This window comes from Nannobrachium achirus, assembly GCF_963921795.1.
Source record: "Nannobrachium achirus genome assembly, chromosome: 16".
Classification (NCBI taxonomy): domain Eukaryota; kingdom Metazoa; phylum Chordata; class Actinopteri; order Myctophiformes; family Myctophidae; genus Nannobrachium; species Nannobrachium achirus.
The window spans coordinates 57585127-57612868 of record NC_137823.1 but is presented as its reverse complement, the minus strand read 5'-3'; the positions used below and the strand labels follow the sequence as shown (position 1 = coordinate 57612868).

The window sequence follows — 27742 nt, the reverse complement described above, 5'->3', positions numbered from 1 at the left end:
AGGGGTCAATAATCATGATGGAGAAAGTGTGACCGAATTGATGCCAATTATACACACATCTTCTGGAGAAATCTGCCTTTCTGGAATATCATACACTCAGTCATATGTGACGTTATAGCATACAAAATTCCCCATTCTTTTCTTGTGCTATACAAGGGACATATGGAAGGAACCGTACATCCAGGAGACCAAAACTTGGTTAAGATCCTCCTGGGTGAATAAAAGGCTACCACCAGGAACTGGCTCAAGACTGTCTATCTTTAAACAGTGGCGGATTATCTTGGACAATATTCAGGACATGGAATACTTAAATAAGAGAAGATCTCTTCCAAAAAAGATGGGGGGGAAATGGTTACTGTATAAATTCAAAAAAGGAGAGATGTGAAACAAAACAAAAATTTTAAAATGTGCACCCCCGTAAAGGTTTTTATGTTTGATGCAGGGTTTCCTGCAGCACTTTATAGGCCAGGGGGGCCCCCTGGCCTAAAATCTGTCCCCCCTGGCCAAGAGACAAGAGTCAACCTCTCCTTTTATGTTGAGGGCAAAAATAAGAATTAGTCTAAAATAAGGGAATTAATTTAGTTGTGTGAGCACCTTCCTAGGAAGGTCCTCGATGCACGTCCCACTGGGAGGAGACCCCGTGGCAGACCAAAGACCAGATGGAAGGATTATATCTCCAGACTGGCTTGGGAACGCCTCGGTATACTCCCTGAGGGAGTGGAGGAAGTTGCTCGGGATAAGGAAATCTGGAGGTCTCAGTTGGAACTGTTACCCCCGCGACCGATTCTGGATAAGCGGTTGAAGATGGATGGATGGATGGATGGAATTTAGTTGTGTTTTCCGTCATCATGGGCACATTTATGTGGTTTTTTATAGGGCAAAATTAAGAATTAATATTACAAATTAAGTGAATTCATTACTTGAATTAATTAATTAATTAGCAAAAATATTCGGCGCCATGAGATCCCCCCTGGTCAAGACTTTTTCCTGCAGGAAACCCTGTGATGTCTCCACCAGCTGAAGGGGGAGAGTATGTTTTCGCCCCTGTCCGTCTGTGCGTGTGTCTGTGTGTGCATCCGTCCATCTGTTACCAGCAAATCTCCAGTGCCGTTGGCTTGTTCTCTGCCAAACTGTGCAGACACACTCCCTGGATGCCAATTCAGAACCTCTGCCCCACATTTCTCACATGGCGCTACTCTAAGGCCACCATGAGGCTGATGTATGCAAAACACATTTCTGTACGCTACTCCAAGAGATTGTGTCCACAAATCATGCAAATCGGTAGACAGTATCTCTAGAGTCATGTGATCAACATAGATCTGTAGGATTTTCCATATTCCATCCTGATTGGCTACAATAGGCTTCCAAAGTTTGCAGGATTGCTACGTTTTTGAACAAAATGCCACAGATCATCAATGCAGCTTGCGATTACTGTGACATTTTCTACAATATTCCCACTAGGTCAGGGAACAAATGCTACCCTTTACACATTGGCCTGTTATAGCAACACCAGCAGGTAGACTTTAGCAAAACAAATTTTTGGAACACAATGTTTCAAATCATGCATGCAGCGTCCGATTGCCATGAAAGGTCTGAGATTGGCCTATTATAGTGCCACCAGGATGCCTGTCCTGGTGGAGACCTGTGCTTGTAAGAGCACTGCTTCTAGTTTTTTGTGAATCTGCAATAAAGACAAAGTTCTAAAACAAATACTGTATACTTACAGTTACCTACAGTCACACAACTACAGAATAACCTAGTTGCATTTATCCACTTAAACAAGTAAACAGAATTCCAAAAGTAGCCCTATGTGATGTGTTGTGAGTTTGTACATCTGGCATATACAATTGACTAGTTTTGCCTACATGGCATGATGGGGACACCAGGGTGAAAGTGGTGAAGTAAGTTACGACCACTTTAACTTAGGCTCTTACCCATAGCGATATTGTGCAAGCAGGCAGGTACGCAACTCTGACACTTGGACAGAATGAAACATTTGACATGATTGACTCAGAAGAAAGGTACATGAAAACAACAGATGATTAAGCATCTCCACACATGTAAACAAGCACGTGCACTGAGCTCACTGTGGCCATCCCACCTCACCAGACAGACACACAACAGGGCAGGGCAGGGTGATTCCCTTCTTTGTCCACCCGCCTACGGCCTAAAGATTCCAAAACTTCACAAGCCTCCATGTGTTTTCCATGCCAGATAGATACAGTATATAAAATAGGACTTCTCAATGATGGATGGCTGGATAATATATATCAATATTATGATATAAGACTAGATATCATCTGGGGTTTTGCATAATTATAATGTTGTGATAGATATCATGTCAAAAGTGTTCAAAGTCTTCAAACTGTGTAACAGGTGAGTTTGCAAATAGGCCATTTCTAATGTTTTTACAATATATATATATATATATATATATATATATATATATATATATATATATATATATATATATATATATATATATATATTATTTATATATATATATATATTTGATTTTGTCCATTTATTGGAATTTTCCCAGACATATTTCCTTCCATAGTCAAAATGTGCTCGTTCCGCATGCACGCACGCGCGCACGCACACGCGCACACGCACACACACGCACACACACACACACACACACACACACACACACACACACACACACACACACACACACACACACACACACACACAGCCCAGATGTGAACGGTCAGACAGGATAATGTAAACAGGAAGTTAAGTTTAGGACCCACCTTTGGGCAGGTGGGAGACTGATGACCTCACCAACTCTAAAGGAGGAAATATTGGTTGGGCTTCAGTCAAGTGAACTGGCCAAACACAGCCAATGAAAAGCCTCTTTGTCAAGGGGAACAGACAAACACTAATCAACGATTCTTGCCTTTTTGCCTGATATAAAATGCATGGAACATGCTTGTTCTGTTGGGACAAGTTGCACAGCCAAGTTTTGATTTGCCTTTCTTCATTTTGGGGTTAGACTAGGGCTGGGCAATAATTATATTGACAGCATGATAGGAGACTAGATCTGGGATTTGGAATATGGTAATATACTTTTGCAGCATATTGTGAGCTTTTACTTGTAGTTGTTTGGATAATTTTGAAACGTTTTTGAGGGGGAAGGGGTTTTATTATCGTCACAATATCAATGTTGACGTAGTTGGTCAAAAGTATAGTGACGTTTCATTTAGTCCAGATCACCCAGCCGTAGGTTAGACTGTTATTGTTTAAGATTACTTTGTAAGGCAGATGTGAGATCTGCATCTTTGGTGAAAATGTGCTAGTGGAGACAGGAATTCAAATCCAAGATGAACTAGCGCTGTCTTTCTTTTTTACTGAAGTGCATTCTTCTATCAAGTTACAGTACCCAACCACAGTGACATAGTGTAACTTGACAGCGTCTACAGTCAGCCTCTGCTGCTGTTTGTTCACTGTAATGTATACCTGGTACACCAGGTGAATTTACAACCTGCTAGACTGTAGTTGGGGCTCATTGATGTGGGATCACACGAGCAACGGGAGGAAATGGTTTGTTTGGACTAATAACTCTCTCCCACACTCCGTCTGTCTCCCACGTCCCACCCACATCCACATCCACTCTATCCACAGCAGCCAGTGTATTTATGCAACAATTAAACCCCCCCTTTTAAACAGGATGGACTGGTTTATAATCACACTGAAATCTAAACAGAGCTTCACAGGTACCTGTTATGGGGGAGCAGAATAGATGCTCACTTTGGAGACAAAAGTGTAAACTGAAATTCGTTTAAAAAACAATAACAATATTAAATGTATGCAGACGGAAGCTCTCAGGAGGTCTGGTTACATTTTATTAACACAGTAATGAATAACCAAACAACATTAATCCTTGCAATAAGTATCAAATAACCTGTTTTCCTTTGAGGTAACTGGTAACAACAGCTCCTTGACAAACATCCAGAGGAAAAGACACAGCTCTAGCAGGCAGAACCACACTGGTATTTTCTGTTGTTTTATTTCTGGCTAGTGCTGGCCGTTAGGACTTGATAAGTGAGATAATTGTATAATGGATGAAATGTTGATTGATACTCTATGTCAAGATAGTACCACTTTTCTTTCAATTTTAACCTGCACTTTCTTGTTAAAGTGATCCCTGACTAATACGACAAATATGCCTTAATACATTATAATTGTCCTCTATAACTACAATGTAAAATTAAAAACACCTCGATTATTTTATTTATTCTAGAAATAGCTAATCTTTCACTCAATAGGGGAAATGCCCGTCGCAAGTTGATGATGTCATAAATGTCAAGTGTGATCTATCCCTATGGAATTTATGGCATGCATGTGAAAATAAAAACAAACTTAATACTTCCTATGGTTAATATGAGCATCAAATCAATATTTCAAATGTGTTTGTGTTTTGTTTTTTTGCACATGCATGCCATAAAAATGACACATGACATTTATGACATCATCAACTTGCGACAGGCATTTCCCCTATTGAGTGAAAGATTAGCTATTTCTAGAAGAAATAAAATATTTAAGGTGTTTTTAATTTTACATTGTAGTTATAGAGGACAATTATAATGTATTAAGACATATTTATCGTATTAGTCAGGGATCACTTTAAATGTGTCTTTACTTGCGCCAGTCTGTGGGTATGTGGGTATGCTACGTCACGAGTGCACAAGGAGCAAGTTGGCACCTGGACTGAGAATAGTTACACAGCATATAAATTATTGTTCATTAAAAGGATCCCTGGCTAATACGACAAATATGCCTTAATACATTATAATTGTCCTCTATAACTACAATGTAAAATTAAAAATACCTCAATTATTTTATTTCTTCTATAAATAGCTAATCTTTCACTCAATAGGGGAAATGCCTGTCGCAAGTTGATATAAATGTTATGTGTGATCTATCCCTATGGAATTTATGGCATAAATGTGCAAATAAAAACAAACGTAATACTTCCTATGGTTAATATGAGCATCAAATCAATATTTCAAATGTGTTTTTTTGCACATGCATGCCATAATTTCTATAGGGATAGATCACACATGACATTTATGACATACATCATCAACTTGCGACATGCATTTCCCCTATTGAGTGAAAGATTAGCTATTTCTAGAAGAAATACAATATTTAAGGTAGTTTTTTTTTTTACTACATTGTAGTTATAGAGGACAATTATAATGTATTAAGGCATATTTGTCATATTAGCCAGGGATCCTTTTAAAATACATACAGTAGGTCTAATATCAAAGAACTCTGAATATTGTCCAATATCGAGCTGTATTTCCAGACGTGTGTCCAGAAGAGTTTTATCAACAAGGTGGCTTAAACACAATAAAACGAATCAATGCCATATCTGGGCCAATATATCAATAGTATTATAGCAATATTGTGATACAATACGTTGTAATATACCAAGTGTTGACTTTTCCTGGTTTTAATCAACAGGCCTGCTCAATAAATCCACAATTATTATCATTATATTGTAGTCATATTGTATAGTTGTTAGTTATCAGTCTTGTGGAACATGCCACGTTTTGCCAGTCACTCATACCTAGGGCTGTCACGATATGAAATTTTACATGTCGATTAATTGTCACTCAAATAATTGGCGATTAACGATTTAATTGTGTTTTTGTCGTTGATAATTACATTTCTGTTTGGCTTTTAGGCTTTGAAGTTGTACATGGTAGATATGACACATAACCTAAATATACAAAGAAATTACTGACATATTTGACAACTTACTACTTAAAAAATAACTTTGATAGTGGAAATAGCCTGGAAATAGCCGATCTACAAGCTCACAACGCGTCGCATCAAGCTCACAACGCGTCGCGATGCGACGCGTTGTGAGCTTGTAGATCTGCTATTTCCACTATTTTGGACATTTTTCAACATTCACGATTATGACGATTATGACAAAATAATTGCGATAATGTCAAATAATCACGATTAGACGATTATGTAATAATTGTGACAGCCCTACTCATCATACCTGTATCTGTAAGAGTGACTGACATTTGGTTTTAACTCACACAACTTTCACTCAACTCACTTGAACTGTCAACAGTTAACTGAAGACATTCACAATCACATCATCCAGCATGTTGCTGCCCCTGGCCAAGCTTCCATTCTCAACAGCAATCAGCATAATGACCACCACCACAACAGCCTGCATGGTCTGGTGGTGGTGGTGTACTGTGTGCTGTGCTGCAGCCTTGATCCAGTCAACTGAGGATACCATTCTGTCTGTAGGTTTACTCAGAAACACAACAACAACAACACATCAGTCATATCGTAGGCTCCTTGGGGCCTTCCTTCCTGTAACCTTAGAAGCCTCAGCATCATCTCAAGCCAAACAACATGTTCTTTCTGACAGGAAGGGAACAAAATAAAGGTTTGCTTTGGATTACAAAGCTGCCATGATGAGGCCAATGGACTGTATGACCAGACACAGTACAGTAGGCTACAAACCTAAAATAATTGATCGTTTTGTAACTATAAAAAAAACTACTACTTCTATTGTAAATATCTACTGTATATATTTTTGTTGCATTTTTCTTCCTGACAATAGCTACTGCATAGTGTTCTATCTGCCATTCAATGTTATATATGAGATACATAAAGGTTTCCTGTGCAAATAAGCCGAAAAGCTTAGGATCTCCTTTAAGTTGACCTTGTACCAGTGAACTGTGCTGTCATGAAACTGTACTTTTTCCTATGCAAACTTCCGATAAAGTCTTCAATCAATCAATCAAACTGTCAGTTCTGTAACTACATGTTGTACACTAGTACAGAGTTAAATGTAATGTGTTGCTTTGTGTGCTGTTCTGTTCACATGTGTAAAAACTCCAGTCACAACAAGTCATCTGGGTTCCATTCTGAACAGCATTGAAGCATAGCCTACAGGTGATACTATGTGTTCCTTCCCACCCCACCTTTGGTACAAAGTAACAAAGATGCCACACATGTAGAACAAGTACTCTTGTAAATTCTATGTACACGTCTTGTACAGAGAATGCACGTGTTTAATTATATCTGCTTGTCTAGACTGGTGAGATACTGTACTAGACTAGAGTAGACCAGTGGTTCTCAAAGTTGATTTCAGGGACTCTCTAGGTTCCTTTCTGGGGGTCTAAATTGACCCTGGCAAGTATGTAACTTTGACAGTGTACAAATGGAACCAAATGGACCCTAACAAGTTAAAGGGAGACCTTGAAATGTCAAAGTTTGAGAACCACTGGAGTAGACGAAAGTAAAAGAGAAGGACTATGTTTGGTGAATAGACTACTACATCTATCTAGCACTAAACAGCTGAAAGAGAACACTGCAGTAGCCTATACTGCCACATCTCACATGCATATCAAAGAGAGACATAAATAAATCACTTTATTGCAACTGTGTGTGACATTCCCATTCGGTTGCGTTGGAAACGAACTGGTGTCTGCCTCACAATCACAGCTAGGTTAGTTTTCCTCTTACCTGACGTAGTTTCACCGTGCGTATAAAGTATCCACAAAAGAACGAGGAATCCATGAAGAAGTTTTTCGTTTCCCGACATCTCGGTTGTACGAATCGAGCGTTTCGTCGCGAAGCCGCCAACGTGGAAACATTAGTTTAGCGGTTGTTGTTGTTTGCCCGGCGGGAGCATTTTCTTTTACAACTAATAAAACAACCCGCTGCTGCTGCTGCTGCTGCTGCTGCTGCTGCTTTACTTCCCGATCCCAACTGGTTCTCTCTCAACACGCTGCAGGCTGAGCTCCAGAGTAGAGGTGGGACGTTCGCGAACCAATCGAGTCTTTTGAACAGCTCTTTGAAATGAACGATCCAGTTCGCAGTTCGTAGGGAGCCGTTCTATTCTAAATTAAAGGGATATTTCACTTTCAAAAAAAACTTTTGGAAATGTTATCGTCTAATCAGGCTTTTATGAACACCCTGAACAGTTTTTGATTTGCTTGATTCAATATTTAGATTTTTGATGTAAAATGTTACCAGGCCCTCCCTGCCCTCTCCCCCCACACACACCCACTGTAACTTCAAACTTCATTTTAACCATGACAGATTCATTAAAAACACCCAATATTTTTTTCTGGTGACTCATATTACCCTCCTTATACGTGAGCAGGCCGTGTTTTTTCGATAACTTTTTTTCATTTATGTTTAATAATTATTTTTTTGTATTTCATTTTTTCCATTTTCCCAAATAATTATTAAAAATAAATGAAAAAAGTTATAAAAAAAAACACGGAATCTATCATGGTGAAAATGGAGCTACAATGGGTGTGTAGTGGAGAAAAGCCCATAAGGTGTTTCCCTGTTGAAAGTGGAATATCCCTTTAACAGTTGTGGAAACAGTACAAACATTCTTTAATCTTTACTTCGGAAGTTCGGAATTAAAATGTACTTGAGTAAAAGTACAAAAGTATTGGTATCAAAATGTACCTAAAGGACCAATACTATTGCAACACTTTCTACTATTGGCAATAGTAGAAAGTGTTGCGAGTTGCGACGCATTGTGAGCTTGTGGATCGGCTATTTTCAAATGGCAGGTATGATATATGTCCGAAATAAATGTATATAGGGTTGAAGTTATTTGTAATTGTATTAAATTATAATCAAAATCTACAAAGGTAACTAGATTGAGCCAGTCTTTTGAACGGCTCTTTGAAAGGAACGGATCCCAGAGATCCGACTCACTTCAAAGAGCCATAAATCCCATCTCTAGATCACACCACTGTCAAGTAAACCACTAGAAACACAAAGATGAAAACATCACAACTTCAAAATAAAACACAGGGTTTTAGTAATTCGCGTTGCATTCAAAATAATAATACTACCAAAATAAATAAGTAAGTTAACCATTACCGGTATGTTGATTTCAATACCTGGACCTATTTTTCCATCGGATATAGGTCTAAATATCGTGTTGATGTTTTTTTTAGGTTGACAAATTTAGCAACTTTATTTTGAAGGCTGAATTGTACAAATTCCGGTTTATTATGGACAGCTGAGTGACTTGACGAGGATTTGCAGATTTTCTTCCATGTTTGATGTGGAAGCAGCGCCACCTAGCGATGAAAAGACGTTTTACACCAGAGGTTCTCAAACCTTTTCATGTCAAGGACCCCCAATTAAGTTGACACTGATTAGCCCGCGGACCCCCGTTATTGAAGATTTTTACGGCTTTGTCAGAGATTCTCAACCATTTTAATTTCAAGGACCCCCAGTTTGACATGCATTAGGCTACGCTACGAAGCCCCATTTAATGGTAGGCAATTCCAATTGATTGTAAAATCAAATGTTAAAGAGGTGGTGCTATGGCTAGAGGTGGTGCCATAGATTTGTACTTTTTCAGTTTTGTATGTGTCTACTGTCTGTGGAGTTAACTAATTACTCTAATAGAACCCAGGTGTGGTTACTGTCTGTGGAGTTAACTAATTACTCTAATAGACCCCCAGGTGTGGTTATAAAATGCATATATATATATATATATATATATATATATATATATATATATATAAGTATGTACAGGATTGCCTCAAGAATACATAAAGGACTCGCAGGAGCAGTCATCCAATGTTACTACGACTACGCATGCACCTCCCCATCATGATACCATAACACCTCAAAGGCCTTAACAAGGCTCCGGAGTCCAGACATCCCAAAACAAACTGGTCAGGCTACTGCTTGGCCTTACATCTAGAACTCATTTAAACCTTGTTCACTTTGCCTGCTTGGCCTTACATCTAGAACTCATTTAAACCTTGTTCGCTGTTCCAGGGCGGGTTGGCTCATGCAGGCCAGGGTACACAGACAGAGAAGCCTACATAGGGGATCCAGTCCCTCAAAATGGGAGGGGACCTGTGATGTTCTGCCGCACTTTTTATTTCTGTTTTATCTATTAGTTTGGTCATTAAGGTCCACAGAATGAGAGGCCTGCTCTGCTGGAAACATCGCGAAAAAAAGTTATGGCCATTTGTATATTCACTGTCCCATTGAATCCACTACACAGGAAAGGAAATATATTATAAACAAGAAAAAATCTGTTTTAAGTAGCATGTGAGGGATCGAAATGGAGGGTTTTCATGATTCTGAATCCATTGCAAGCATTTGTTTTGCACAAAAAACATTCCTTGGGCTAGAAAACAAACCAACAAAAGTGAGAAAAGTGATGACTCATCACTGTGATGACTGTGAAAAGTGATGACTCATCACTTTTCACACCTTTGTTGGTTAGTTTTCTAGCCCAAGGAATATTTTTTGTGCAAAACAAATGCTTGCAATGGATTCACAATCATGAAAACTCTCCATTTTGACCCCTCACATGATACTTAAAGCAGAATTTTTCTTGTTTATAATATATTTCCTTTCCTGTGTAGTGGAGTCAATGAGACAGTGAATATACAAATGGCCATAACTTTTTTTCGCGATGTTTCTGGCAGAGCAGGCCTCTCATTCTGTGGACCTTAATGACCAAACTAATAGATAAAACAGAAATAAAAAGTGCGGCAGAAAATCACAGGTTCAACCCTATTCCTTGAGCTTTTGGGCATGTGGATCCCCGACTAACAGCAACTTGCAATGGGCCTGGTCTACAAGATGCACTAGGCCTACACCTCATTGACACCCATGTACCCGACTAACTACTTCAAAAAACGTCAAGATGTCCACAATCACAACACCAGAGGGAGCGCCAAAAATCATGTTCAACCCAGATTTGGCTCAAAAAATGATTACATTTGTTCTCCTGCTATGCAACAAAAATGTGGAATGCCTTACCAATAGTCATAAAGAAGTGTGAATCCTTGCCCTCCTTCAAAACTGTAGTTAAAGAGCGCTTAAATGTTTCTGCAATTCGGAACTGGCCCCTGTAAAAACTCAAAACCTGAGCTTTTTTTAACCATTGATTTAATTCTTTTTTTTATATATATAATTTTTATCCCACGATTTTGCAACCCTTTTTCACCCAGTGCCAATTAATCCTGGGCTCTGCTCTCCCTCTGCCGCGCCTGGGGAGAAAACGGACTGACCTCATGCTTCCTTCAATGCATGAGTAGTCAAAGTTGTTTCTTTTCACCTGACAGGGGGGATTTTCCCCGGGATGGACGTAGCGCATGGAAGGAACACGTTATTCCAACCAGTTCCTTTCCCCTCCATCAATCACCCCGGCTGGCCAGGTGGAGGCATTAATGAGACCAGGATTACTGCATGTTTTTGTGAGGGTATCAACCCTAGGAGACACGGGGAGAACATGCAAACTCCACACTGAAAGGCCCTATCGCCTACCCCACCTAGGGTGTGGGCGCTGATGATGCGGAGGGAGAAACAAGCCCCCAGCACCCACAGCGTCCACCGGCGGGAATCAAACCCAGGACCTTCTAGCTGTGAGGCGAAGCGCTAACCACTGTGCCACCGTGCCCCTCATTGATCTAATTCTTTGTTTTGGATGGGAAAATTGTATGTGACAAGTACTATTGTCAATGACCGTTGCTGTACATGCAGTATCCAAAACAACATCCACACACAATGTGGCTTTAAAAAGAAACCAACTTTTTATTACGACCATAGAATTGGTTGAATTACTGCTACATGGCTACATGAATATGAATATTTGTACAAAAATGCAGTAAAAATAGTATTGATATATGTACAGATATGATTCCTTTCATGTAGGCAGGAAAGGTTGTTGTAGATGACGGGTAAATATTTCTTCTCACATCATTTGTACACAAAACAAGTAATACACAAGTAACACTACATGTTCCAACATCACAGTATCAGTGCTCACCCTCAAACCAATGTCTATTGATTGTGGAAAGACAGTATTATTAAAATAACTAGACCAGGTCAACCTGGTTGTGCCAGACCCCCTGTCTGTCATCATCATTTATGACATCATGCCTTTTGTAGGCATGTCATCATCATGTCATCATCATATATACCCTTTATATAGAAAACCCGGACAGACCGACATTTGCTTATGTAGGCCTACCCATTTCATGGGTCTGGCAAAAACTAAAACAACAGGAATCTATATCATGGAAGGAAAGACCTACTAATTCTTCTTTTTCTGTAGTTGACAGTGTCAAAATAATGAAACAATGTATAGTAAAATCATCACAGGTATATTAGGTTACCTTTGTACATTCTCAGAGTTACAAATGGATAGATTAACACTATTAGTTCTTACTGCATCAGACACAGTGGTCATTCTGAGATTAATTCTAAAAGTGCCCTTAAGGCTTTCATTTAGGTACCGTACTACTGCAATACAGCTTCAAAGTTATTTATTCACCTCTTGTCAAAACATTGTCAAAAAACAGGCGATCTACAAGCTCACGAGGCACCACATCGCAGTTGTGAGCTTCTTGATTGTTCAGTTAAAGGTCTTACATTAAAAAAAAGAAAAAAAGAAAAAAGAGAACTGAACATTCAACATTTAGGCTCAGAAAAGTGAGTTCATTTTCCTCTGGACTAACGCATCATCATCATCCAGGGGAGGATGTGGTTGTAGGGGAGGGTGTATCACCTTTGATGTTACTTTCCACTGTGTTTGTATTTTGCAGTTTGCTTTTTTTGAAGCGGTGAAAGCCGCTTCCAATGAGTGGCTTTGTGTGTCCCACGCCCATATATGGTCATTTCAGTCCAGAATGAACAGGTTTTTTCAAAAACAAAATGTGTGTTTCATGTCCATATATGGTCATCCCAGTCCAGAATGAACAGGTTTTATCTGTCCGGTACGTCCAGAATATCAGTCCAGAATGAATAGGGTTTTTCAAAAACAAAATGTGTGTCCCATGTCCATATATGGTCATATCAGTCCAGAATGAACAGGTTTTATCTGTCCTGTCCCGTCCCGTCCATCCGTCCGTCCGTACGTACGTCCGTACGTCCGTCCGTCCGTCCGTCCGTCCGTCCGTACGTATGTGTGTAGTGTCCGTCCCGGTCCGATGATTGGATACTTTGAGGATTGGTCAAGCTTCACATGACAATTCGGCCCTCCAGATAAAATCATTAATTCATTCAGAATATAAAGAATGTATAGATCACAGAGTTCATAACTCTAGAGCACATAGAATAAAAGTTCACCGCTTCACTTCGAACCGAGGTTTGATTTTTATGTCATGACCCCTTTAATGGAAAGAGTACTTTGGTGCAATTAATCAATAAGATAATCTCCTTTTATGGGCCGTTCTGTCTGTGACATCAGCTGTGGTGATGTCGGTCTCTGCATACTTTCTATGACGTTAGTCTGGTGTGACGTTAGTCTCTGTGAGGTGTTGGTCAAATGTAAGAGCGGTTAGCACCACTGAAAAACCTTTAAACACGTGTGTCTCTTTCCCTTTTATGTCAGAGGCATGCGGAAAGGTCCTTCTATAAAGTCAGCAAATCTGTGCGTGTGTGTGTGTGTGTGTGTGTGTGTGTGTGTGTGTGTGTGTGTGTGTGTGTGTGTGTGTGTGTGTGTGTGTGTGTGTGTGTGTGTGTGTGTGACCGAGCTGATCAATATATGCCCATATATGGCATATTGATTACATCAGGGATGTCCATATGGGCATAAAAGGGACAAGCCAGACAGACAGACAGACAGACAGACAGACAGACAGACAGACAGACAGACAGACAGACAGACAGATACTGTATCTCCATAATAGGGGCATAAAAGGGACACAGACACAACAGAGCCTTTGCACAACCATAGGGTACAACAGGTACTCTGTCTCTGACAGGTCAGGTATTGCATAAGTGGAGGGGAATGTGTTTCCTACAGGCATCATTCCCAATGGGAATCAGCCTATAGCCATATGCTGTATCTATAAATGTGCAACATCTCTGTCTGTCTGTCTGTCTGTCTGTCATGTAACTTGACAGCCTAACCAATGGACCCAAGAGAGTGATGTGCAGAGTGGAAAGTCTGTCGGATCGATATGACATCATATTACTGATGTCATGGACCTGCCTGGACTCCATATTTGGTCATGGCTGACACATAACTTCATACGGGCAAAAAGTGTACACAAACAGACAGACAGAGATCTCCATATATGGGCATAAAAGGGACAGAGACAGACAGAAGGTACGACGGGAACTCTGACAAAGGGTACAACACATTTCACGGTACTTTAGCACGTCTGCACTTACACAACATCTGCATTACATAACATTTATCTTTTCTGTTAAATCTTGTGTATGTCACAATGTATAGCTTCAAAACCCTTACATACTACTCTTTTATCCAAGTTCTCTTGATTTATAGAGACTAGCAAGACAAGACACAGATGCTGAAGAATGCATATTGAAGAACAAGTAGGCTACATCCAAGTTCAGAGTGGCTGTGCAGGACGCTAGTCGCTAGCCAACCAGGCACGCGTTGTGCACACATAGACATCAAAGGGGGCTTGAGCCCCTGCCCTTTTATCCGTCTGTAAAAAGTTGAAAAGTTGAAAGAATTGCCCTCTCTGTGTAGAAATCCATGCCGTTACACCACTCTCCTGTATTCCCTTGATTATGCTTAGTTCAGTGTGGTATCAAGAACTGAAAATAGCCGACCTCCAAGCTCACAACGTGTCGCAGCTGGAAGTCTGCTATTTTCAATATTTTCACCAAAAGGCCCTTTTAGAAATTTCAGCCCCTGCCTCTATAAAATTCTCTGCACGTCCCTGTAGCCATCTATAAGAGGGTTGGTATGTTTATCTGTGTGTGTCCGGAGACCGGAGGAGCCACTTGACTCTCACCGCCAAATCTCTTGTGCACAGTGCCAGAAGTGCCTCCACAAATATTATTATACAAGCATTGGAATATTGCACCTGAATTTCCCCTTAGATGGCAGCAAACTCTCCAAAGTGGCCTGGGGTTCCCTAAATGTTGTTGGAGGTTATTCATTGTATTTATTAGTTAGTTATTAATTAGTTCATATTTCACCATTTTTAAGTAAATGACAAAAATGTCCATCAACTATCTTTCAGCGTTACTTGCTATTGACCTATCAACAAGTGACTCAATTTTGTTGAGACAGCACAAGACTATATGTCTGGTTTCAGGGCTATATCTAAGCCTAATCTCCTAATGATTGTTAACCTGTTGTCTGTTTTGGTCTGACCAAAGACACAGCAACCCTTTTGCATAATTCATATATACATCTTGATACAAACTGTGTTGAACTGTAGCTCCATACAAAGTGTTTTTTGAAGGGAGCCTATAGGCAAGAGTCACTTTAATCCAAAGTTGCATGTACCCATGTGGGCTATATACATTAAATGTCAAAACCAACCAGCTCTCCCTCTCCCTTCCCCCAACAGACTACGGCAGCCAAAGCAAGACAAACGCAGCTATACTTCCAGCCACCTGAAGATAAATGCTAAAACAACCCAACTAATCAACAGACTTTCTGTCAAACTTAAATTAAGTCAGCCCCTGTGTGTGCTAGATTGCTAGGGTAGGTAGGAGGCAGGTGGTGAAACGACACATTTCACTGAGACACAGGCAGGTCAGGACGTCGCGTCTGGATGATTCTGGGTTTGGGACAGCTCTGTGGGATCTCTTCCTGGTCCATGTCACACACCTGCACCACAACACTGGGCGTGGACTCTGTACCCGCGTGGAGCTCAAACCTCTCTCCTGCAGAAGGACAGGAAGGAAGGCAAACAGGAGGGGACATGCAGGTCAGACTTTAAACTACAATGATGTGTGAACATTTGTTGGGCATTACTGCTGTATTAATATTATTGTATTACCTAACAAGAGAGGTAAGGAAAGAGAGAGGGGAGACAGAAGGATGATGTGCAACTCTGGTCTTGTGCCAAATGTATTAAATAAAGATCGTTGAGGGGCAGCAGCTCCAGCAGAGAGCTCCAAACTTCCCTTTCCTGAGCAATATTATATTAGCAACTTCATCCTGGAGGATCCCGAGGCGTTCCCAGGCCAGTGTGGAGATGGAATCACCTCATCTAGACCTTGGTCTGCCCCTGGGTCTTCTCCCAGTGGGACATGCAGTTTATACTTAAAAACATCTGCTGCACAGTTGCTTATTTGATTGACACAACTTTCTACCTGGCCAAGGGACATTAGCATTTCTGTATGTATATGTTTGACCCAGCTGATTTGGTCACATTTCATATTAGCATTACTGTATGTATATTTTCAACCCAGCAGATTTGGTCAAATTTTCAGAAAACCCATAATAAATTCATGAAAAATAATAGAAACTTGGTGATTTTGTGTGTGTGTGTGTGTGTGTGTGTGTGTGTGTGTGTGTGTGTGTGTGTGTGTGTGTGTGTGTGTGTGTGTGTGTGTGTGTGTGTGTGTGTGTGTGTGTGTGTGACAAAGTAGTATTTGCTCTAATCAACCTAACCTATCTCAGAGAAATAAGACTTATAGACATTATTGGAAAGTCAAGACTGGCATGACATAAGTGTTCTTTACAAGTGTAAACTTTTGATTGCAACTGTATAAGTGCTTCTTCACTCTAGGGGGCACTATATTACCAAGAATCAACACAGTGTGCTTGCCATTGTGTGTTGTTGAGGCAACCTTTTTGGGCACATTTTGGGTGTAAGATCGTTTAGCCATTTTCTAAGGCTGATGTGATCACCAGACAGTGGAAATCAACATTGCTTTTAGGTCTTATTATAGGCTGCTTATTAGAATAATACAAGCATAGAGTAAGTCAATAAAAAACTTCACAAAGAATAAGTCAAAAATGGAATATGAATATTAAAGGCAATGGTTGATCACCTCAATAAACCAACCTGATCACCTGGTAGATCAAAAACATGTTGCCCTGTTGTATGTTATACTGTAGTAGACACACCAGGTGGGGCAGAAGTATTGAGCACACAGTAGTGCTTTAATGATAGTGATTGATTGTACAGCAATCGCTCAGTGCTTTAGTGAGAGTTGCTGATACTCTGGTGGCCAGGAGCCATACAAAGAGACTAGTTATTATTTGATTCAAACCCCAAAGCCTCAAAGCCCAATAATCCACACCAGGAAACTGAACAAGGGCAGAGATGTGGAACACAAGTCTCCAGCTGGATTCGGGACAGGGATGTTGCATTCATGAGGTCAAAGCACAAATCAGTCAGTTACTGGTGTACCCTACACCATTATTTAGTGCAGGAGTCTTCAACGTTTTCAGGCCAAGGACCCCTTAGTTGAGAGAGATGAAGCAGGGACCCCCACAACCCATGGATACCATATACTATAGTTTCATCATTTGACAGCACAATCATCAGTATATTTTGAATTCATGTCAATTTGTGTTTTCAGATATTTAACCACTTGAACCGTCAATACTTAATAAACTTGACCTTTCGCTCTGCTCTTTTTCCCCTCTACACCAAAGCTCTTTGCCAAAAATAGCCGATCTACAAGCTCACAATGTGAAGATTTGGAGGACCCCTGTAGTATCTCTGAGCAGGGACGTGCTGGGCCCCTGATTCAGCCCGGGAAAAAGAGTTGTAGAGGCCCTCATTGCGCGCTATAGAGAGAGATCGCTCTCCATAGCGCTGCTGCTACTCAAAGATTTGCCATTTCAGATCATGACAAGTGACAAGCCAGTGGGCCAATTACATGAGTTATATTTCGTTGTTTTCGGGTGGAAACCATGCATGTCCAAAACCGTTTGTTTTGTATTTATCATTTTTAAAATGATTTAAACTAGTGAAAACAGCCGATCTACAAGCACACAATGCCTCGGAGGTACATTTTATAGATGATAAATACAAAACGGTTTTGGACATACAAGATTTCCACCCGACAACGACTATATGCTATAAATATAAGGTGCTGGGAGTGAAAATTATAATGTAGGGGTGCCTCGGATTAAAAAAATATTCATGGGGTGCCCTGAGACAAAAAAGTTTGGGAACCCCTGACACAGGGCTTAAGTGGTTAAAGTACAACAACATCTACACTCAGAATATACACAGACACAGCCTATAGATACTGTGTATAGGTCATTACATTTTTCTCAAAATGATTTTTGTTTTTACATTGTGAAATGATTTAAAAAAATGATTTAAAAAATGTTGCCAAAAAGAGAGAGAGAGAAAAAAATGCTGACATTGACGTGACTCCTTTCTAAATAATAGGACTTGTTATTGCATTGGGTTCCGCCCTCTGTTCAACTCAGTGAGTTGAGAATGGAAACACTGCCCTCATGTGGATTCTTTCATATCACACTGTAACACTGTTAGTGAACAAACACTCGGTGGGAAGGATTCCTGTCACAATATAGAGCCGTTTAACACTGTTACTGAACAAGCACTCTATAGCAATGATTAGTGTTAGTGAACACACATACTGTGATTCCTACCTTGAGGCAGCAGCAGCAGTTAGTTGTTTCTCCAACACAGACTGGTTGGACTTCCTGGTCAGGTGAGCAGGCTGGGTGTGAATTCCTTGGCTACAGCGACATCTGTTGATGGGGACCTACTGATTGGTTTTATTTCACCAGACTCTACCTAGCTCCAGTGGGTTGGGGCGGCCGCGGCCGCTTCGCGGCCGCTGCCAGAGCACGCAGTCCGGCTTGGGTGCCCTCCGAGACCTCGGTGTCTGAGTCTGGAGCTCTGTGAAAAAAAAAAAAAAAGAAAAAAAGCCAGCTGCTGAGCGGGCGTGCGTGCGTGCGTGCGTGCTTGCGTGCGTTCAGTGCAATGTGAATGCATGTGACCAATTGATAGGAAGATAGATAGATACGTAATAAACATGATTTGGTACAAGCTCAACTAAAAGGAGATCCCAGTAATGTTTTTGGCTTATTTCCACAGGGAAGTCATTCATGAATGAACGAATTATTGATATAGGACTGTCATAGGTACAGTGTCATTGCCAGTACAGTTCACTGGTACAAGGTCAACTAAAAGGTGATCCTAGAAAAGACTAAGTCAGGGGGAAACAATTTAAAAAATAAAACAATAAAAACAGCCGATCTACAAGGCTGCATGTGGGCTTGTGGATCAGCTGTTTTGGGTAAATGTGGGTTTGTATTGACCCCTTTATCGAGTGATTGATTGAAGACTTTACGACAAGTTTCATGACAGTACAGTTCACTGGTACAAGCTCAACTAAAAGGAGCTTTATTTATTGAATGAATTATTTCCCTGTCTCCACACCAGGCCCAACTGCGCCGCCACTGACTGATAAATTGCGACCGTCGGGTCGCAGTTACTATCGAAACCTCGACCGGCTGTCTGTCTGTCCGTCACACTTTTGCCCTGCTCATATCTCTGCAACCGCTTTCCCGATCCGTGCCAAATTTGGCACACACAGTCCTTGCCTGCCAAACTACGATTCTCACATGGCCCTCCTCTTCTAGCGCCACCATGAGGCCAAAACTCATTCTGGACACTGGTCCTACAAATCTTGCCCTAAAATCACACAAATCGGTACACACTTGCTCTACGCTCATGTCATCATGAGCGCCACCTTCAGGCCGATTTTTTTAAACCCATTTTTGGACACTACTCCTACAGATTTTGCCCTAAAATCACGCAAATCGCTACGCAGTCAGTATATATTAGGGAGTCTTACTGGTTTAATTATTTATTTCCCGACTATGTTTCCGAGACTGATTATTTATTTATTTATTTCCCGACTATGTTTCCGAGACTGATTATTTATTTATTTATTTATTTCCTGACTGTTTCCGAGACTGATTATTTATGTAATTAATTATTTATTTATTTCCGCCCCTGGACTCCGCCCCCCCCAGGCGTCTGCCTATCGATCGGCTGGGCTTTAAAGAGCCATAACTCCGGTTTGCAGCGTGCTACCGTCTCCAAACTCGCTTTCTGGCTTCTCGTGTTACTGGTATTAAATACCACATACAAGCTCACGGAAGCTCCATCCAACTTCTGCGCAATGCATTATGGGATGTTGGAAAGTTGTGGATACTAGCAACAGAGTATTTAAATAAATAAATAAATATATAATGAATGAACGAACACATGAATAAATAAATAAATAAACAAAGAAAGTATGTGTGTGTGTGTGTGTGTGTGTGTGTGTGTGTGTGTGTGTGTGTGTGTGTGTGTGTGCGTGCGTGCGTGCATGCATGCATGCATGCGTGCGTGCGTAATTACTGCCTCCTCGTTAAGAACCCCACACATTTAGGCAAATTCTTTCTTTCTTTCTTCCTTCCTTCCTTCCTTCCTTCCTTCCTTCCTTCCTTCCTGTAAATGAGGCCGCATGACAAGCGTTCTCGTCACCGCGCTGACGGGGTAATTACACGCAAATACAAGGGGTGGAGTCGAACTTAATGAGTGGGCGTGGTTTCAACTACAAGCTCACAACGCGTCGCATCAAGACGCGTTGTGAGCTTGTAGATCTGCTATTAACGAGTGGGCGTGGTTTCAACAAGAGGGAGGACTCTGACTTAACGAGTGGGCCTAACGTAATGAGTTTTGTGGGCGTCGCACGCATTAATTATGTAAATTAAGCCGACTTATGCAAATGGGGGGGCGGGGCATGGTTTGGAAATGCGTGTGGGTATGGTTCGCATACATTATGCTCGCATACATTATGCTAATGAGGGCGTTAAGGTGGGTTTCCCAGCGCGTAAAAAATGCAGACGACCGTATGTAAATGAAGGGGAGGAGCTTAGTCGACTTATGAAAATTGGGGGCGGTGCATGGTTTGGAAATGTGTGTGGGTGTGGTTCGCATAAATTATGCTAATGAGGCTGTTAAGTGGCGTTTCCCAGCGCGTAAAATATGCAGACGACCGTATGTAAATGAAGGGGAGGAGCATAGGCGACGTATGCAAATTGGGGGCGGGGCATGGTTTGGAAATGCGTGTGGGCGTGGTTTGCAGACATTATGCTCGCATACATTATGCTAATGAGGGCGTTAAGGTGGGTTTCCCAGCGCGTAAAAAATGCAGACGACCGTATGTAAATGAAGGGGAGGAGCTTAGTCGACGTATGAAAATTGGGGGCGGTGCATGGTTTGGAAATGTGTGTGGGTGTGGTTCGCATAAATTATGCTAATGAGGCTGTTAAGTGGCGTTTCCCAGCGCGTAAAATATGCAGACGACCGTATGTAAATGAAGGGGAGGAGCATAGGCGACGTATGCAAATTGGGGGCGGGGCATGGTTTGGAAATGCGTGTGGGCGTGGTTTGCAGACATTATGCTCGCATACATTATGCTAATGAGGGCGTTAAGGTGGGTTTCCCAGCGCGTAAAAAATGCAGACGACCGTATGTAAATGAAGGGGAGGAGCTTAGTCGACGTATGAAAATTGGGGGCGGTGCATGGTTTGGAAATGTGTGTGGGTGTGGTTCGCATAAATTATGCTAATGAGGCTGTTAAGTGGCGTTTCCCAGCGCGTAAAATATGCAGACGACCGTATGTAAATGAAGGGGAGGAGCATAGGCGACGTATGCAAATTGGGGGCGGGGCATGGTTTGGAAATGCGTGTGGGCGTGGTTTGCAGACATTATGCTCGCATACATTATGCTAATGAGGGCGTTAAGGTGGGTTTCCCAGCGCGTAAAAAATGCAGACGACCGTATGTAAATGAAGGGGAGGAGCTTAGTCGACGTATGAAAATTGGGGCTGGTGCATGGTTTGGAAATGCGTGTGGGCGTGTTGCGCATACATTATGCTTGCATACATTATGCTAATGAGGGCGTTAAGGTGGGTTTCCCAGGGCTTAAAAAATACAGATGACCGTAGTGAGCATTCGTTCCACGAACGCATTCATTCAATGAATGAATGAATAAATAAATAAAGTGCACGTGCACACACGTGTGCGTGCGTGCGTGCGTGCGTGCGTGCGTGCGTGTGTGCGTGCGTGCGTGCGTGCGTGCGAGCGAACGCACGTGCACGCACGCACGCACGCACGCACGCACACTTTATTATTTATTCATTCATTCACGCACGCACACACGCATGCACACTTTATTTTTTAATTAATTCATGAATACAGCCTGCGATATGCGTGAAATCTTGCAAGCACATTCCCACTAGGTCAAGGAACAGATGCCTCCCTTCTCACATTGGCCTGTTATAGCGCCACCAGCGGGTCAACTTTTGCATAACACATTTTTGGAACAAAATGCCTCAAATCATGCATGCAGCTAATTTCAGTAACGTCAAAGAGAGCACTGCCTGCGATCTTGACATTTTGTACTTTTATAGACATTGTTTTCTGGCTTTAAGCGAGCCCACAATTGTTTCGAAGGAACAATATTTTCTAGTTTCCATATGATATGCACATGTATTCAGGGGCGTAACTACCGCTGACGCAGCCGACGCATGCGCATTAGGGCCCGTGACGTCCAGGGGCACACGCAGGTGGAGGAGAAAAAATAAATAATCTAATAATAACAATGTATACAGACGGAGCCGCTTCTGTCCTGATCTGTTGCATCTATTTCCTGTAGTAGGCTGCTACCATTTCAAAATAAAACATGTGTTGAATGATCACTTTACAAATATCCAATACAATGACTCTTGTTTTGAAATGTCCACTGGTATGACAGGAAGCTATGACAGGGCCCCTTAGTGCTGCTGACGGAACACAGGCTGAAGAGACGTTCTGAACTTATGAAGTAAAAACAACACTCTCGGGCATTATGGAATATAAAGTTTCAACACACGACTTTGGGGAACAGTTAATATTTGCCATGCTCTCTAAAACCAAGACACTGTGGAATATGGAACAAAACGTGCCCAACTGGTCTTGTTGTTGTCATCCACCTTACTTTAGCAGGTGAGTTAAGTAATTAATATAAATAATGCTGGTTTGCAGTGATGCATCACTGTCAATTAAACTGTGTGCTGTCATTAATGTAGGCCTAGTTGTCTTAATGGATGATATTTATAATGCTGTTTTGGAAAAACGGCGTGGTGATGTTTGTAGTGTGAAGACTAATGTCAGAGTTGTTGTGTTGGAGTGCCATAGGGAAGAGTTCATTAGCACCAGAGAGAGATGGAGACAGTGAGACACTACTTGGTTGGGCTACATATTGTCATGAATTAGATGGCGAGTGTGTAGATGTCTTCTGTTGGAGCCTGGTGTCCCGCATTTGCGCTGTCTGCATTTGCGCTGTAGAAAAAAGGTGGTTGTTGTTGTTGTTGTTGTTGTTGTTGTTGTTGTGGTGGGGCACTTGGTGAAAATCTCGCATCGGGGCACACCGGGGGCTAGTTTCGCCACTGTGTATGTCCAAAATTTTTTTTTTATTTAAACTAGTCAAAACAGCCGATCTAGGCGTTGTGTGCTTGTAGATCTGCTGTTTTCATTACTTTTTGTGCAAACAGTAAAATTTTTACTTTTGTGCAAACAGTTTCATTTTTTCCTAATGGCCCGGCCTGGACCGACCGATAATGAACCGGCCGTTCGGGAGTTGTCCCGCTTTTCCCAATGGCCAGCACGTCCCTGTATATATATATATATATATATATATATATATATATATATGTATGTACAGGATTGCCTCAAGAATACATAAAGGACTCGCAGGAGCAGTCATCCAATGTTACTACGACTACGCATGCACCTCCCCATCATGATACCATAACACCTCAAAGGCCTTAACAAGGCTCCGGAGTCCAGACATCCCAAAACAAACTGGTCAGGCTACTGCTTGGCCTTACATCTAGAACTCATTTAAACCTTGTTCACTTTGCCTGCTTGGCCTTACATCTAGAACTCATTTAAACCTTGTTCGCTGTTCCAGGGCGGGTTGGCTCATGCAGGCCAGGGTACACAGACAGAGAAGCCTACATAGGGGATCCAGTCCCTCAAAATGGGAGGGGACCTGTGATGTTCTGCCGCACTTTTTATTTCTGTTTTATCTATTAGTTTGGTCATTCAAACTAATAGATAAAGTGGCCTGGGGTTCCCTAAATGTTGTTGGAGGTTATTCATTGTATTTATTAGTTAGTTATTAATTAGTTCATATTTCACCATTTTTAAGTAAATGACAAAAATGTCCATCAACTATCTTTCAGCGTTACTTGCTATTGACCTATCAACAAGTGACTCAATTTTGTTGAGACAGCACAAGACTATATGTCTGGTTTCAGGGCTATATCTAAGCCTAATCTCCTAATGATTGTTAACCTGTTGTCTGTTTTGGTCTGACCAAAGACACAGCAACCCTTTTGCATAATTCATATATACATCTTGATACAAACTGTGTTGAACTGTAGCTCCATACAAAGTGTTTTTTGAAGGGAGCCTATAGGCAAGAGTCACTTTAATCCAAAGTTGCATGTACCCATGTGGGCTATATACATTAAATGTCAAAACCAACCAGCTCTCCCTCTCCCTTCCCCCAACAGACTACGGCAGCCAAAGCAAGACAAACGCAGCTATACTTCCAGCCACCTGAAGATAAATGCTAAAACAACCCAACTAATCAACAGACTTTCTGTCAAACTTAAATTAAGTCAGCCCCTGTGTGTGCTAGATTGCTAGGGTAGGTAGGAGGCAGGTGGTGAAACGACACATTTCACTGAGACACAGGCAGGTCAGGACGTCGCGTCTGGATGATTCTGGGTTTGGGACAGCTCTGTGGGATCTCTTCCTGGTCCATGTCACACACCTGCACCACAACACTGGGCGTGGACTCTGTACCCGCGTGGAGCTCAAACCTCTCTCCTGCAGAAGGACAGGAAGGAAGGCAAACAGGAGGGGACATGCAGGTCAGACTTTAAACTACAATGATGTGTGAACATTTGTTGGGCATTACTGCTGTATTAATATTATTGTATTACCTAACAAGAGAGGTAAGGAAAGAGAGAGGGGAGACAGAAGGATGATGTGCAACTCTGGTCTTGTGCCAAATGTATTAAATAAAGATCGTTGAGGGGCAGCAGCTCCAGCAGAGAGCTCCAAACTTCCCTTTCCTGAGCAATATTATATTAGCAACTTCATCCTGGAGGATCCCGAGGCGTTCCCAGGCCAGTGTGGAGATGGAATCACCTCATCTAGACCTTGGTCTGCCCCTGGGTCTTCTCCCAGTGGGACATGCAGTTTATACTTAAAAACATCTGCTGCACAGTTGCTTATTTGATTGACACAACTTTCTACCTGGCCAAGGGACATTAGCATTTCTGTATGTATATGTTTGACCCAGCTGATTTGGTCACATTTCATATTAGCATTACTGTATGTATATTTTCAACCCAGCAGATTTGGTCAAATTTTCAGAAAACCCATAATAAATTCATGAAAAATAATAGAAACTTGGTGATTTTGTGTGTGTGTGTGTGTGTGTGTGTGTGTGTGTGTGTGTGTGTGTGTGTGTGTGTGTGTGTGTGTGTGTGTGTGTGTGTGTGTGTGTGTGTGTGTGTGTGTGACAAAGTAGTATTTGCTCTAATCAACCTAACCTATCTCAGAGAAATAAGACTTATAGACATTATTGGAAAGTCAAGACTGGCATGACATAAGTGTTCTTTACAAGTGTAAACTTTTGATTGCAACTGTATAAGTGCTTCTTCACTCTAGGGGGCACTATATTACCAAGAATCAACACAGTGTGCTTGCCATTGTGTGTTGTTGAGGCAACCTTTTTGGGCACATTTTGGGTGTAAGATCGTTTAGCCATTTTCTAAGGCTGATGTGATCACCAGACAGTGGAAATCAACATTGCTTTTAGGTCTTATTATAGGCTGCTTATTAGAATAATACAAGCATAGAGTAAGTCAATAAAAAACTTCACAAAGAATAAGTCAAAAATGGAATATGAATATTAAAGGCAATGGTTGATCACCTCAATAAACCAACCTGATCACCTGGTAGATCAAAAACATGTTGCCCTGTTGTATGTTATACTGTAGTAGACACACCAGGTGGGGCAGAAGTATTGAGCACACAGTAGTGCTTTAATGATAGTGATTGATTGTACAGCAATCGCTCAGTGCTTTAGTGAGAGTTGCTGATACTCTGGTGGCCAGGAGCCATACAAAGAGACTAGTTATTATTTGATTCAAACCCCAAAGCCTCAAAGCCCAATAATCCACACCAGGAAACTGAACAAGGGCAGAGATGTGGAACACAAGTCTCCAGCTGGATTCGGGACAGGGATGTTGCATTCATGAGGTCAAAGCACAAATCAGTCAGTTACTGGTGTACCCTACACCATTATTTAGTGCAGGAGTCTTCAACGTTTTCAGGCCAAGGACCCCTTAGTTGAGAGAGATGAAGCAGGGACCCCCACAACCCATGGATACCATATACTATAGTTTCATCATTTGACAGCACAATCATCAGTATATTTTGAATTCATGTCAATTTGTGTTTTCAGATATTTAACCACTTGAACCGTCAATACTTAATAAACTTGACCTTTCGCTCTGCTCTTTTTCCCCTCTACACCAAAGCTCTTTGCCAAAAATAGCCGATCTACAAGCTCACAATGTGAAGATTTGGAGGACCCCTGTAGTATCTCTGAGCAGGGACGTGCTGGGCCCCTGATTCAGCCCGGGAAAAAGAGTTGTAGAGGCCCTCATTGCGCGCTATAGAGAGAGATCGCTCTCCATAGCGCTGCTGCTACTCAAAGATTTGCCATTTCAGATCATGACAAGTGACAAGCCAGTGGGCCAATTACATGAGTTATATTTCGTTGTTTTCGGGTGGAAACCATGCATGTCCAAAACCGTTTGTTTTGTATTTATCATTTTTAAAATGATTTAAACTAGTGAAAACAGCCGATCTACAAGCACACAATGCCTCGGAGGTACATTTTATAGATGATAAATACAAAACGGTTTTGGACATACAAGATTTCCACCCGACAACGACTATATGCTATAAATATAAGGTGCTGGGAGTGAAAATTATAATGTAGGGGTGCCTCGGATTAAAAAAATATTCATGGGGTGCCCTGAGACAAAAAAGTTTGGGAACCCCTGACACAGGGCTTAAGTGGTTAAAGTACAACAACATCTACACTCAGAATATACACAGACACAGCCTATAGATACTGTGTATAGGTCATTACATTTTTCTCAAAATGATTTTTGTTTTTACATTGTGAAATGATTTAAAAAAATGATTTAAAAAATGTTGCCAAAAAGAGAGAGAGAGAAAAAAATGCTGACATTGACGTGACTCCTTTCTAAATAATAGGACTTGTTATTGCATTGGGTTCCGCCCTCTGTTCAACTCAGTGAGTTGAGAATGGAAACACTGCCCTCATGTGGATTCTTTCATATCACACTGTAACACTGTTAGTGAACAAACACTCGGTGGGAAGGATTCCTGTCACAATATAGAGCCGTTTAACACTGTTACTGAACAAGCACTCTATAGCAATGATTAGTGTTAGTGAACACACATACTGTGATTCCTACCTTGAGGCAGCAGCAGCAGTTAGTTGTTTCTCCAACACAGACTGGTTGGACTTCCTGGTCAGGTGAGCAGGCTGGGTGTGAATTCCTTGGCTACAGCGACATCTGTTGATGGGGACCTACTGATTGGTTTTATTTCACCAGACTCTACCTAGCTCCAGTGGGTTGGGGCGGCCGCGGCCGCTTCGCGGCCGCTGCCAGAGCACGCAGTCCGGCTTGGGTGCCCTCCGAGACCTCGGTGTCTGAGTCTGGAGCTCTGTGAAAAAAAAAAAAAAAGAAAAAAAGCCAGCTGCTGAGCGGGCGTGCGTGCGTGCGTGCGTGCTTGCGTGCGTTCAGTGCAATGTGAATGCATGTGACCAATTGATAGGAAGATAGATAGATACGTAATAAACATGATTTGGTACAAGCTCAACTAAAA

The 27742-nt window shown here is 41.5% G+C and overlaps 1 protein-coding gene across 1 annotated transcript in view; it reads right to left on the bottom strand.

Moving 5' to 3' along the window:
* dcbld1 (discoidin, CUB and LCCL domain containing 1) overlaps positions 1 to 7723 on the bottom strand; it is a 66685-nt gene extending 58962 nt beyond the window's left edge. Inside the window, exon 1 of the mRNA XM_080744331.1 lies at positions 7510 to 7723. Within this exon, the coding sequence (XP_080600457.1) occupies positions 7510 to 7588 (79 nt within the window). The 5' untranslated portion in view covers positions 7589 to 7723. The remainder of the gene's footprint in view (positions 1 to 7509) is intronic.
* Between the last annotated feature and the right edge of the window lie 20019 nt (positions 7724 to 27742).